The sequence below is a fragment of the Pteropus medius genome, unplaced genomic scaffold, assembly GCF_902729225.1.
Source record: "Pteropus medius unplaced genomic scaffold, Ma_sr-lr_union100, whole genome shotgun sequence".
Taxonomy (NCBI): domain Eukaryota; kingdom Metazoa; phylum Chordata; class Mammalia; order Chiroptera; family Pteropodidae; genus Pteropus; species Pteropus medius.
This window is the reverse complement of record NW_024340701.1, coordinates 5450310-5465952: the sequence shown is the minus strand read 5'-3', so window position 1 is coordinate 5465952 and position 15643 is coordinate 5450310. Positions and strand designations below refer to the sequence as shown.

Genomic DNA, 15643 nt, shown 5'->3' with positions numbered 1-15643 from the left:
AAACCTGTTTACAGTTCTTGTCTCCATTGAAATTTCCTTAGACCTTGCTTCTAAGATTCTTTCTCTCAATTGACTTTCTAATCTTTGACAGTATCTCTCCATCTCTTTTACCATTTCTCTTTCACCAATTGAAATATTTATATATTCATATATTTATATATTTAATATTAATTTATATATTTATACTTACATATTCATGTATTTAATATATAATTATATGTATGCATATTCTCTTATCCTTATCACTTTTTTTCCTTTATTTTTTAACTGAGTGATCTTATTCATTCCTATAACCTCAACTATTATTTATATGCTGATTACTTCCAAATCTAAATCTTTTCTGGGCCTCTTTTCTGAGCCGCTAAGATTTTTTTTCCAGCTGCCCACTGGATGTTTTTACCAGGTTGTCCTACAGCTTCCTCAAATTTATTCTATGTAAGAACTGGCCTCAGTATCCTCCCTCACCAAACCTGACCTTCTCTACCTTCTGAATCATCTAAATTATGATGTGTTTTCCTCTTCCATTTTTTTCATCCTCAAATATAATTAGTCAATGGTTTTTATCAGTTCTGCTGAAGTATATTTTAAGTCTGTTCCCTCCATTCAATTCACACTGCTACTGCACAAGTGCTCTCACTTGTAACTTTGAAGTATGTCTCCTTTCTCATATTTTCAGGTCTAATCTTCCATATGGTGCCACACTACCCCAAACACACATAGTCATATGCAGAGCCATCAGAGTTGTTCTTTTGAACAATCCTCTGCCTAAAAACCTTTAGTGATTTCTCTGTTGCCGTTAGAGTAAAGTCCAGATACCTTAATGTGCCAGTTTAAGGGCTACAGTCTAATTCCATCTACAATCTAGTTCCATCACATCTTTTGTCCTCACTGCCAGTCCACATTCCTCTCCCATACATAGAGCTGATGATTCAGTTTGCTTTTCTGAAGTCTTCATTGATTTTTTAAAATACCCAATTCCTTGCCTGAGTTTTTTCTCTGTCTAGAGTACAGCTCCCTCCCTACCAGTTTTCCATTACACACACTCCACAACATTGATATCTTTTTGTAAGGTATGGATTAATTGTTAGCACTTATGTGAAGCCTTGCACAGTTGTCTTCCCTGATCCCAGAGTAACTGACTGTTCTCTCCTTTATTCTTCTTTATTTATACCTTTATTGTATCTCTTATCATACTGAAAAAGACATATTTGCAACTAAATATATCTTCCTTTAGAATGAGGATTTCTTGAAGGCTGGAACCATGTTTTATCTCTGTATCCGTAGCTTTTAACCTGGTACTTTGACATAATAAGTAGTTGGTGAAAGGAATATCTACTTCAAGTATAAGTTTGCCTTAGTACCAAGTATATATGAGTTCTTATTTTTTGTCTGAAACAGTTTAGTTACTATCTCCTTTAGGAAGTTTGCCCTGATCCTCCCATTCCCAGTGCATTAAATGCTCTCCTCTGAACTTACCTGTCATACACTTATTACTAGGTATTATAATTATCTTTTTATTTTGTATGGTATTCTTTAAGAGAACATAGTCTATATCTTTCATAGAGGTCCAGACAGCATGGTATTTAGTAGGGGTTCATAAGTGTTTGTTAAATGATAAAGGGAATAAATGAGTATAATAAACAGCTAAAGTAGAATCACAATTTTTTTAGCTGTTTTTAAAATTCTGAACAAATAACTCCTCTGAATTCAAAGAATTTTAGGGCAGCCATGAATGAACCAAGAGATTATCTATTCTCATCAGCAAACATTAATGAAAAAAAAGATTGTTTATCTCATTTTTTAGGAAAAGCTTTTCCTAACCTGTTAGATGGCTGATAAGAAAATGTGAAGAGATTGGAAGTTCCTTATACATAATTAAGTAGCTCATTCTTGCAGATACTTCAATAATTCATATTTGAAATATACTTTTTTCAACAAAATCGGCTTTTTAGATACCTCCCTTTGAAGATGTAGAATTTTGCTTTCTGGGATAGTAAGAGATTTGGGAATTCTATACTGCGTGAAGATAAAATGAATGATAAGTTACATGGGCACAAAATTAAATCACCATCTTAGTATGAGGTGAAATCCTAATGTTAGGAAAGGGGCTATTATTTGATTGAAAAATGAATTAGGAAAATGGGGGATAAGGTAAAAGGGGTGAGGAAGAAAAGATGATATGTAGAACAGTCCCTTTCTTTTCACCCCTGTGTCCGTCGATCCTCCTTCTTAATCTGATGCCTCTTGAAGAAGGGGTGAGTACTAGGCAAGACTAAGTGAAGGCTGAGATGATAGTGTAGTTGATAGAGGGTGTGAGAAGGTTTATTATACCGGACCTTTGTTTCTTTCCACTTGTCTAGGAACCTGGATGAGCATCCAACAGGAACATGTAGTGTACCTTTTAGATCCTGAGCCTTTACCTGTTTAAAACTGAGCCTCAAAGTCCAAGGGAACTTGATATTCTAGATATTTGCCTGCCTGAAACACACGGGAATTCAAGCACAAGTGTGATGTTAGTAAATGTGTTATTTTGTAGAGGAGGCTCCCTCACTGCTTTGACATTTGAAGGGGTTTTGCATTTTTAAGGTGTTGCATTGCTAAAATCAGGAGAGGATCTTGGCTCTACAAAGCAAAATACTGAAGTAGGATTAGGATCACCAGTAGAACCAAGGTTTCTGTGAGAAATAATGGTACAGTCAGAAGAGCGGATAGACAGCTTAGGGGAAGGGCCATTCAATTTTATTCCTCCAATAAGTATATGTTCATTACCTTCTCTGTTCACACTATTTGGAAGACTGTCTTTATGAAGGAAAATGTTGCAGTTCTGAGCATTAATGCTTGGTTATGCCCAAGGAGGAAATGTTAAGCCTACTGAGTCAATTGGAGTGAATGTCTTGGCTTCCTCATTTGGAGCTATAAGGCTCACCAAATCAGTAGTCTTTTAAATTGTTCCACATTATTTCGAGAGCCTTTGAAGATACACCATCTGTCAAAAGGATATGAGGAAGAAAAGGCCCCGCCCAGGAGCATTAGGCTCCCCAGTGCCCTCTCTCTGCATTAGCCAGAGTAGCCTTACTTTTATATATTGTGTGCACTGCAGTTTTATAAAATGTTATGCTTGGGGCTGGGTGAAGGAGGTAACCCTGTGAAAAGAAGTTTGAAAACACTGATGAGACGTCTTTAAAATCCCTTCCAGCTTTAAAATCTATGATTCTATTGCTGTCCAAACTCTAGCATGCCCTATAGCTAAGTTTTATGAATCTTTGATTCTAAGTTTCTCTTAATGCTTTTCTGGCAAATATTTATCTCTGATTTAGGCTCTTTTGCATAGACTGAGGAATCAAATTGTTTCCCCATTCACAACTTAAGTACATAGTGCCATATTTTAAAAGATAGAAATTTCATTTATTTGTCTTTATTTGTTGCTCATAGCACTGGCAGACTTTTAGCCAGATACTTTACTGGAGCCCTGTTCTCATCCAAGGCATAAATACTTGTCAGTATTCATAACTCAGTTTAAATGTTTTAAGTCTCAGTATTTTTGAAATCCCATTCTAACTAGAGATCAGCAGCCTAGTTCTGAAGTTGTTTTTAATTGTAATACCTTACATCTCAACTGATGTTGCTGAAAACAAAATAAGCAGAACATGTTTATCAGTGCCCACTATATAGTAGTATATTCTCAATAATATACTACTTTATTTAATACAAGTATCATTATTGCATCTCATATTTAATAGCCTTCAGTTTACAAAGAACTTTCATATATAGTATATTTCGTGCTATCTTCTAATAATACTGTGAGAATAGTGTACCATATTCACTAATGAGAAATTTGAGAACCATTGCAGTAAGGAAGTGCCAAGTTTGAAAATGCTACCATTACTTTACCTGACAAATATAGATTTATGTGAGCTTTTTGAAAGACTCATATAGCTTACTTAGTCTCTGATCTCTCCTACTGTACCTATCTCCTCATTTATTGAGCAAATATTTGTTGAGCACTTAATTGTGTTTCTATAGGCTAGGGATAAAAACCACAAAAACCCTGTCTTCGTTGAGTTTGTAAGCATCCTTCTTCTTCTTCAGTCTCTAACCTTTAGTCTAGGGGTATCATCACAAATTTAGAAATATATGTAAGCCTTAAACTGAAAAATATTGAGCTTTGCTCTAGCAAATGGCTTCTTCTTTAATAAAACTTTTATAATGCTAAATGTGATTATATAACTTATACAATGGAATTTGATTACCTAAAGTCAATGTAAAACTAATCAGGACTTTCTTTATATAGCAAAGCACCGATGTTCATATGGTTAGTGATAGTGATGGAGATGACTTTGAAGATGCTTCCGAATTTGGGGTGGATGATGGTGAAGTATTCGGCATGGCGTCATCTGCCCTGAGAAAATCTCCAATGAGTGAGTATTAATAGCTCTTTGGGTCCAGCATTATATTTCTCCCTCCTAGTGCCAAAACTTATGAAGGAAAGTGAACTCGAAAATGTCTTTCTGACCTTCAAGTTTGGAGAGAGAAAATATAACAAAATATATTTGTTAGAACCAGAGCTTCTTGAGTTTTGATTTTATTAAGCCCAACATTTCCCAGTGCTTTAGTAAACTTTATTAAAACTGCAAGGGAATATTAACTTCTGTTTCACATGTATAATTATTTATGAATTTGTCTCTTTAAACCTAGAGGTAGATAAACAAATAACTGTACTTTCTGTGACTGTACTTGTTTCCCCACATCTTATTGGAGATCTCAGTTTTGAGAGTAGTAATATCACTTTTCCATTCACTGGTACACATCTTTGAAAGGAAAAAAATAAACTAAATGTGCCATCTTCCTCACTTTCACCTTGTAAGATGCATACTATAGAATCACAAGTGGTTGCTATATGCAAAATGACCTTTAAAAAAAGTCCTTAAATGGCTCATTTACTCTGAAATTAGGAAATTCCTGTGGGCAGAAATAGATATGATATTTACATAAAATTGATTTTTTCTGATTATTAAGGTCTTTAAAGTAATTTCACATTTTTAAATATAATTTAATCACAAGATGTCATTTCAAGAAAACATTGAAATTCTAATTGATGTCTGGCACATATTTTAAACGCTTTTTAGCAGAATTGTGTCAGTCGATTTTCCAAAATTTATGAGCTTGAATTTTTTTTAAGTTTCTTTTTTAAGGTTTGATGAAATCTTCTAATGTATATCGAGTTAAAATGTCTCCTCAGATATATCACAGAAGCTAAAATTTAATTTTATTTCTTCTTTATTGATTAAATATATTTCTTATATGTGGGATTAGATGTTATGTGGTTTGTTTTTGTGTCTATTTGTTTTGTTTTTTTTGTTTTTGTTTTTTCTTTTGTTTGTTTTTTAGTGCCAGAAAACGCAGAAAATGAAGGAGATGCCTTATTACAATTTACAGCAGAGTTTTCTTCAAGGTAGGGTTAGGACCTTAACTATATAAAATTGATATTCTTTTAATGCTACTGTGATTTTTCTGGAGCAATTGTAATCATAAGTTGATTGTTTTTAATTTCTCCTTAAAGTGTTCAAAGGATACATTTATCAATCTATATAGTCTTGATAGTAAAACACGTATATTTCAGTGTTAGATAACTAATAAACCACATGCCATTTCAGAGATGTATTCATCTTATCTTTATATCTTTATTGAAGCACAATAACTTAATATCTTGACTATATTCTCAAAGGACTAGGTTGTAGTATAATACTTTTTAATATATCCTAGGAAAAACAAAATATCTTGTAAAATAATATTACATAAAAAGATAATTTAATTTTTTTAATGTAAGTTTTTTTATTTTAATATTTGTTTCAGAATCATTTAGCATTTTTTCTTTTAAGAGTCTAATATAATATGTTTTATATGCATTTGAAATTTCCTTTAGGTGTTTATAAAGATTTGAATATTTAACCCTAAGTTTTCATGTGAATGATATTTCTCTTTAGTTCTGTTTTCCTCTGTAATACTATAATTTGGAAATTTTGTAGGATACCATTTTTTTGCCCTCTCTGTTGGACTTGCAGAACTAAAATGGAAAGTTAAGGACACCGTAACTAGGAAAATCTTATGAAAGTGGGTAACCAAGAATTGCTCCTTATAAATGGCATGGTTTTGTGGCACTTATTAAATACATTTGCTAGATGTACTTATTATATATATCAGTATAGGCTGATATTCTTCTAAGAAGAATTCTAAAAATGAATGAAATTCATTGCCAGAACTTTAAAGAAATGTTTTAATGATTGGTCTGTTCTTAACAGACATTAGCCCCAACATTTGCTTGTTATTGGATAGAGTTGTGAAACTTTGATGTAAATTTGAAATGTATTTTAATTAATAGACACAATTTTTTCTATAGATATGGTGACTGTCATCCTGTATTTTTTATTGGCTCATTAGAAGCTGCTTTTCAAGAGGCCTTCTATGTGAAAGCCCGAGATGTAAGTGCAATCTTACCTTTTCTGATTAAAAGTGCATCCCATAAATTTACCACTAGGCCCGAGGCAATGCTTGGTGTTTTCTGTTGTTTTTCAGACTGAAGTCTTGATTTTGTTTCTGGTTCATCTACCAACCTAATCATCAGCAAGATACCCATTTCAGAAGGGTAGTAGTATGATACGGTACTGCTGTCTCTTGCAAAAGGCTTTGGCAAGCTCTGAAACAGGATTTTTTGTAGGGAAGAGAAAGGCAGACATGCTTAGAAGGGACCCGGCTACTTGTTTGTATTCTTTTCAGTTATGTAATTGACAGTTTCTTGCTAAAGGATTTGTTCTTCAGTCTTTTCCCAAAATGATTATTTCATTTGATAATATATAGTTAATAACTACAATATTTTTTCCCCAAAAGTCATTTTAGACAACAGAAATATTCTTCCTTAAATACAGAAATGGGCTTTGTAATTTTGAAACCAAGAGATTGATGTTTATAACAAAAATTGAGAAGATACATTTTAAACAAGAAGGTTCTATGAAATCACTTATATGCTGACACAGCTGTCCAGTAATCTGGCTCCTGCCTCTTCCCATTCCCTGACTTACACTTAATAAATCTAGCTGTAGTGTACCATTTGTATTTTTCCGTAATCTTACTCTTTTTTTCATGCTTCCTAACACTGTCAGGAATGCCTTTCATCCTGCTCTTTGCCTGGTTGACTCTTCCACTTCCTCTGAGTCTTCCACTGCAGTCACATTGACCACACCCTGTCCTTTGGTATTTTGCAGATACCTTTTCTTATCTTATTGTTACACTTAACACATCGCCTGTAATTGCTTGTAATTATCCATTCTCTCTCTATATAGGTCTTCTCAAGAGATTTTATTTTCTTTTTAGCAGTGACTGTGTACCTTGCATCCCTATACATAGTAAATATTCTATATATTCGATGAATGAAAGAAAAACAGAGGAAGGAGTAGTGTATCAATGGAATAGGGGGAAAGTTATTGGAATTAAAGAGGGCAAGGTATTTTTAGAATAGAGTGCGAAGATGCCTCTGAAATCTTTAGTTTCTAGTTTCTGTTCAACTCTGACCTAAAGAAAAATTTATTTTAAATAAATTTTAAAAATTGTCTTCTTCCAAATCAATAATTCGTGATGAAACTTAGAGCTATCATTTAGTTTAATGAAGTAGATTAAGAAATATAAGCATAAACCGTTCTTTATCCTAAGAATAGTGGAATAGCCAAATATAAAGGCTATTTTAAGCATCTGTTTTTCTAAACTCTTAAATCCGCATACAATGGATGTTATTTTTGAAGAAATACATATTTATAATAATACATTTATAGTTTTCATAAGTACAGGTTTATAGAAAATACTGAAAAGCAAAAAGAAAATATTCTAACAAAGATTAAAGGTTAACTTTGTGATATGTTTTTTCATAACTTTATTGTATATTTCAATGAGTACATTTGTGCATATTTAATACATAATTGAGTCATGTTATAATTTTGTTAAAACAGCTTATTTTCACCTTTTAATATTATTTTCTTAATTATATTTTATTTTTTAACTTTTTATTGAAACAATTTTAATTCAGGAAAAGCAATACAATAAATACCCAAGTTCCCTATACCTAGATTTAATAATTACTAAAATTTTGCTATTTTTGCTTCTTCTATATTCAGAGTATTTAAAAGTTTAATGGAGTTTTAAGCCTTAAAAACTTAAAAAGTTTATAAGTGCTGTTCACTTATGAAAGAATAGCATTTGAAATTAAATTATTTATATTTTTTGTACTTATTTAAGTATGTGATTTTGATGAATAAATTATTTTGGTAATTTTTTTTAGTTCCTCTTATTGAAATGGCAAACATTTATTAGAACAGAAAATAAATTTAAGATTTATTATTCAAAATTCAAAAACAAATGTAAAAGGAATATAAAGTTTCTCATGTGATTTTTTTTAAGTTTGTAGCAGTTAAATGTTTGAAATTATTAAAACTTAAACTGCACGTGAATGTTTAGGATACCCTTGTATGTTCATTATTTTTTGCTAAACCATTTCAAAGTAACACACATCATATTTTATCCCTAAAAACATCTGCATGCATTTTTCAAAAATAACGATAGTCTCCAACATAATCATGATACCATTATCACATATAACAAAATTAACAATAATTCCCAAATATCATCTAATAGTCAGTACATATTCATACTTCACCAGTTGTCCCAATATGTCTTTTTAACTGTTTCTTTTTGTTTTGTTTTTTTAAGCTACAATACATGCAAGGAAGATGAATTATGTATTTGGTTGTTAGATTTCTTAAATCCCTTTTAAGCAAGCACCTCTTCTCTCTTGTTTTTTTCCCATGACATTTGCTTTGTGAAGAAACATGCTCGATGACTTACACATTGTTCCAAATTCTGGATTTGTGTGATTATTTCCTTATGATATTATTTAACTTGCTCCTCTATCTCTGTATTTCCTGAGAAGTGGATATTAGGTCTAAAAGCTTTGTTCAATTCAAGTTTAACTTTTTTTGCAAGAACGCTGTGTAAGTAATGCTAAATACTTTATTATAATAGGATTTTTAATGGTTGTGAGTCTCTCATTGTGTGGCCATGTTATTATATTTAAACAATGACTTATTGTTGGATATAAACATATTTGAAAGAGTACATAATTATATCTTTAAAATAATATATTTTTTAAATTTATTCTTTGATAAGAACGTATTTGGGATGTGTCCGTCTCTTTCCAGCAAGATTGCTAAGCAGTTGAAATAACTGGAAAACGTCAGGGCTTTTTGTTACTTAAACTGTAACTCCAAAATAGGCATCGATATCTTTTAAATCCCATTTTAAAAGCTACTGTAAGTAAGATACACTGTGTATATCTTAAACATTATAACTTTACATAAAGAAACTTATTTACATTTTCAGTATGTTAGACAAAAAAATCTTTTATTAATTGTCTTATACAGTAAATTGGCATTTGAATTTATTCAGACTAATGATCCCCAGGGGAGCATAAACTCTTGCTTATTAATTTCTGGGTATTTCTAATGAAACAATTGATTGTTTTTGATTAGTGTCTTGGTCTTTTAACAGATAAAAATAATTGCTTCATCTAATTAAAAGTTTTACTTATATTAGATTCATGCCAAAATCCACTGACCTCTTTGGACTCCTAAACTCTTTATCTTTCTCCCCTTGTCTTCTTTCCTCATTTCTCTTTTCCAGATTAGAAATCAGCAGTTTACTTATTATTATATTACTCTAGACTTAAGTAAAATTTATTCACTTAAGTAAAATGGATAAATTATTTAAAATTAAATCTAAGCAGATACATTTATTATGGTCATCAACCAAATTATGCACATCTCTTTTTAATTAAAGAGTACTATGTAAATATACAAATCGTACTTCAGATTTACATAGTACTCTGGTTTCTAAAACATTTTCCTATATATTTCATTTGAATCCCACAACAAACCAGTATGAAATCAGCATTGCCATTGTAGGAATGAGAAAGCTCAGAGAAGCTACATGACTTGCTCAAAGACACATAATAATAAGTAGTGAGGCCGAATAAGAGCTCAGACGTTCCAACACAGTTAAGTATGTTTTATGCTATACCACCATACTTCAGTTTTCAATGCTAACTTCTGTACGGAAGGATTCAGTTACCAAACTTCAATCTACTTTTCAGATTTCACGTTTGAGAAATGTGAAAACAAATCTTTTTCAATATTATTTTTTAAAACTCTTGAATGAATCGTTTTCAAGAAAATAGTTTGCTGATGTTCAAATATTTTAAAGCGAGTGTGACCGATACTATGACATTCTTACTAAATTTCTTTCATCTTAAATATCACATGTTTAATTTAAACTGTGGGAGGCACATTAATTTTACCAGGGCAACAGATGAGCCTCAAGCACCAACATTCTTCACTTGAAGTGAGAAATTGAGTTCCAAGAGTAAATAAAAACAAGATTGAAGGTTTAAATCCTCTGCTAGGCTTTTTGAACTTATATACTCATTAAATGTTTATTGGAGTGGTGGGATTACAAAGGATTTGGGGAGCTTCATCAACTGGTATATAGTTAATCACTAAGTAAAACACTACATTTGATAAAGTGTTTCTCACGATGCCACATTCAATCCATCTTAATGAAAACTGCTTCAAACTGATTTCATTTGAGAGCACTTGGTGGTGAGAGTGCTCGTAGTTCTTTCTGCCTTTTTCATGAGGAATTTACAGTACTGTCCAAAGCAGAGCTCCAACTTCAGTAAAACAGGTATTCTAAGTTCTTGTGTTTAAGTATATTGTGACAAAGTTTTGACTTTTGACAATGGGTTGATCAGTTTTATGACCTCCAGTCCCTTTCCCTTAACTATTAGGATGCTCACTCAGTTGAAGGCCATAAATATCACATGTCAGCTGGGATATAGAGGTTTCCTACCCTTGAGATGCTCACAGTCTAGTAGGAAAATAACACGATATAAGCAGAACTACATAGCGTAATGCGCTATAGAAGCAAAGAGGAGAGGTACTTCATCTACCTTAAAAGTTCAGGGAGACTTCTTGAGGAGGTATCTCTGACCTAATCTTAAAAGATAACTAATGCTATGGCAAATAACAGAATTATAAACAACAACAGAGTTCTAAAGCAAAGACAAGAAGATTAAAATGAGGGTACTACAAGCCAAAAAATTAAGTCAGAGACCAAAAACTGCAAGACACAGAGTTGGATTGCAGAGCCTGAGGCTGGAAAGATCGGCAAGGTCCAAGGCATGGAGGACACTGTGATCCCCAGTATTACCTAGCATTTTAAAGGTATATGTTGACTGAAGCTTATATTTCATCTTTAGATAAGTGAGAACAATGGTTAGCCTCCTTAATTAAGGTTGCAGAAATTATCACTGGTCACATCGTGATTCTCTGGGAGTTTCTTAAAGAAAGTTCTTTTTCTTGGTATAACTGCCCCACCTTTCATTCCTGCTACCCCCTGAATTATCTTCACAACAAAAAGCACCCTAGAGCAATGGTCCCCAACCTTTTTAGCACCGGAGACTGGTGAGCTCCTATGAGAATCTAATGCCTGATGATCTGAGGTATTGCTGAGGTGGTGATTCTAACGCTCGAGAGTGGCTGCAAATACAGATGAAGCTGCGCTTGCTCACCCAGGGCTCACCTCCTGCTGTGTGGCCCAGTTCCTAATGGGTCCATGGCCAGGGGGATGGGGACATTTGTATTTTCTAAAAATCGACAGCAATAAAAATCCCAGTGCCAAAGCTTATCTCTCACATGAAAGATTGTTCCTTTCCCAGCATCCCCTTGGAACACTGGGCTTTGATATCAGTAATCCTGTTACACCTCTTTAGATTTTGATTGCAGACTCAATGCTGTTTGCAGATATTACACATAAAACAAGTACTCAATTCTTGATTTCCCACTTAATAACTCTGTGGCCCATAGGAGTAATAATCCTATTTCTAATCTGGGGGAAAAAAAGATGATCATGATGATAATATCTACTTTATATGGTTGTTTTAAAGATTTAATGGGCTGCTACCCATAAATGTACCCAGCACTGTGGCTAAGGTGCTGTTCAACATTTTTGGACAAATTTGAGAAATGTCTGTAAAATAACAAAACTGACTTTCTCATATAATTCATGAACTAGCTCTAAGAACAGTTCCAGAAGGGAATTTTGAGAATCCCTATGAGCATTTATATCAAAATGAATGCTTTGCTTTAACAGTGCCTATTAGTTATTGTTTTATTACATTTTTTAAATCAGCCCATTTTAAAGTAGTGCTATGTCTACTTCCTCATGTTAAAAGAAATCTAAGTACCACCACTGATCAGTGTTTTTTAAGAAAAATAAGTCGTACACAAATCTGAAGCCACAGCTGTAGTTGGTGAGTTTCTAGCACTCCACCATCCAGAGAAACTAGGCAAACTTTTTTGTGCTTTGGAAAATATGCCCAGTCTGTTCATCTTGTCATTTTGTTTTCTTTTCAATTTAAATTCCTTAAAGGCAGGCAATGTTTTTAGAGTAATTTTATATGCACATGTGTAAGATAAGAACTAAGACGCTATTATAATTTCTTAAGTATGTTTTCATTGTACAAATAAAATGTAGAAAATAATTACAATACTCATATATTTAAAGTAGAAAATTAGTTACCACATAATCCCAAACGTGAATATAGCCACTATTAAACATTTTTACTTTTAAATGTGATTTGTAAAAACTCCTCCAAATATGTACATCAGTAAAGAAGTTGATATGTTTTACATAAATGCAACAATATTGAATATGCTGTCTTGTAATTAGACAGTAACACTAAACAGTACATTGTCAGTGCCATATTTAGAATTTGCCTCTAATTCTCCAACAGAATCATCACAGTTACCTAATTAAAATTGTAAAAATTTTTAGTGTCCATATTAAAATTATTTTTAAATGAATTAAAAATGTATTAAATTTAAGATATGGTGCCATATAAAATGCTCTTAGTTTATGACTATTCACCGTCCTTTTGAAAACCATTTCACTATATTTGAAAAGCTATATAGATAAAATTTATTAAAATATCAAAAGCAAGGCTGATTTCCATTAATGTACTTTATCCATATTTGTATCATTTCTCCCAAAGGGCACTCCCTGGCCTAGAAAGTATTTGTCATTCATATTACCTATTTTAAAAGGATAAAAAGCTGAATTGGATCTCCAGGTATTTCACATGTAAATTCAAGAAATCTGTTTCATAACTAATTGTAAACATTTTCACTTAAAAATAAGAGGTATGGTAAAAAGAGTAATAATTAAAATTCTTATGTTTAAATTCTGGCTCCCCATTTACTAGCTGGATGCTATTAACTGAGTTACTCAACTTCTCTGAGCATCAATATCTACATTTAAAATTTTGTATTGTAATTCATACCTCACAAGGTTGTTTAACAAAAAATTAATATATGTAAAACTTCTTTGAAATGTATGTGAAACATCTTTAAGATTGTTTATAGTAGATGGACATTGATTGAATAAATCAGGCAGATTTGGATTTGAAATTAGACCCTGATACTGATTGGTTATATAAGCCTCCATTTTATTTTCTCTCGAATAGGGATAAAAATATCTTGGCTGTTAAACCACCTTGGAATAATGAATCATAATAACCAAGTTATTCAGATGCACACATTAATAGGCCTGTTCAATTGGTTTATATGGTACATGTAGAAGAGCAGGAGATAAAGCTAAAATAGAGAAGTACACTGAGGTTTCATCATGGAAATCCCTGAATGCCAGCTAAAGACTTTTGTTGTTGGGCAGTGTTAGCTTTTGAAAGTTTTTGAAGAGAGTGACACCTTCAGAACTATACTGTAGTCATATGCCGCATAATGATATTTCAGTCAACGACGAGCTGCATGTATGACTGGTATACCATTAACTCTGGGTATGAGGTAGGCTATACCATCTAGATTTGTGTAGTGCCCTCCATTGTCCCACAGCGATGAACTCAACTAACAATGCATTTCTCAGAACGTCATTAAGCAACACATTACTATATAGGAATAAGAAGTGTGGTAGCAATTTGATAGGATGGATTGAAAGGGAGAAATTGGTGGCAGTGAGACTGTGCAACTGTATATATTTACATATATATGAAGTTGTGAAGTGTCAGGCGATGATTAGAAAATCATAGTACAGTAATAGCACAATATAATGTACAAAATTTTTAGCTCCTAAATTTCACAGCCTGTTAGCTTTTATGTATTTTTTTATACTATATATCTTTTAGTATCCTGTTTCTCCCACACTCTCCTTGGAATGCCTAAAAAGCAAAATACTGCTTTTGTCATAGACCTACACTAATGTGCTCTGGCCTTTCTTTTCTCTGCAAAGCATTACAGTAGAATCTGAAGGCTCTGTTGGTTTTATATTTGTCTTGTCATTTGCAGTCTTTTATAAATAACTATATTAAGAAAATCAAAGTATTTCCGATGTTAAGTAGTACATAGCATCTTTATTAAAGATATTGGAAACTTAACTTCTCTTGCATATACACTTATGAAGAATTCCAAAAACAGGCAAGCTATATAAGCAGGTATTTTCACAGAAAAGTAAAACAACTCATAAATATAAAAGATGCTCCATACCTTTTATAAAAATTTTTTCTTTAATTAAGAAATACAGGTTAAAACTATACTAATATGTCACTTTCACCTATCATAATAGCAAATTTTTGCCTGCATATATACTTAAGAATAAGAGAAATATATAAATACAAGGACATTCTCTATAGTATGGTTTATAATAGCAAAAAATTGGAAATACTTTAAATGTCATTCTTTCAGTGTAAGACTATGTTACCATTAAAAAGAATGAAACCACTTCATATATATTGATGTGGAATGATGTTCAAGATATATTGTTAAATGAAAAAAGTGAGTTGCATACTAGTGTATATATAGTATGCCACTTTTTGTACAAATTATGTATGTGAGTAGATAGATAGATAACATGGATCATAAAATGAAAAAAAATCCCTGAACCAATCACAATGGCTTCAACCTTTCTATTGAGTTTTAAATATAATATGGCACACATAACATTTCAGGTAGATGGACACTTCACTATTATACTGTTGTAAATCCCAGTAGGCCGTCCTCTCTGGATATGGATATTAAATGGACTGGACCACATGTTAGCAGTGAAGGCCCTCCCTGATCTTTGCATGAAGACTAGACTAGATGCACACCAAGGAGCAACCTCCATGTCTTCTTTTCCCTTCATCCAATCATGGTTTCTACTTGGCCTTCTAAAAATAGGGTCTCCTTTTCTCACCAGCAGATATACCAGATGGATCTTTCTAATGAGCATTTGCCTTAGGCCGGTCGCAGTTATAATACCTTAACGGTGTAATTCGGGGCCCATTGGAAGCTGTGGGAATCTTTCTGATAGGCCAAGAACTAATCTATAAATATATCTTTAGATCTTATGAGTTAATTATACCGTTCCATAGGCTATCATTTTTATGTACAACTAAGGGTTTCTTATAATTAGTCTGTGTAAGATTAGGGTTGGGTTGGGTTGCTTGTAACAGAAAAATAAAAAATTAATAATGGCTTAAACAAAATAGAAGTTA

General features: G+C 32.5%; 1 protein-coding gene across 2 annotated transcripts in view; it reads left to right on the top strand.

Annotated features, from left to right (window-relative positions):
* Window positions 1-15643, top strand: part of FAF1 (Fas associated factor 1) — a 354641-nt gene that overhangs the window by 228673 nt on the left and 110325 nt on the right. For both annotated transcript variants that reach the window (XM_039885738.1, XM_039885744.1), the window contains exons 10-12: window positions 4292-4418; window positions 5389-5452; window positions 6398-6479. In XM_039885738.1, the coding sequence (XP_039741672.1) occupies window positions 4292-4418; window positions 5389-5452; window positions 6398-6479 (273 nt within the window). The remainder of the gene's footprint in view (window positions 1-4291; window positions 4419-5388; window positions 5453-6397; window positions 6480-15643) is intronic.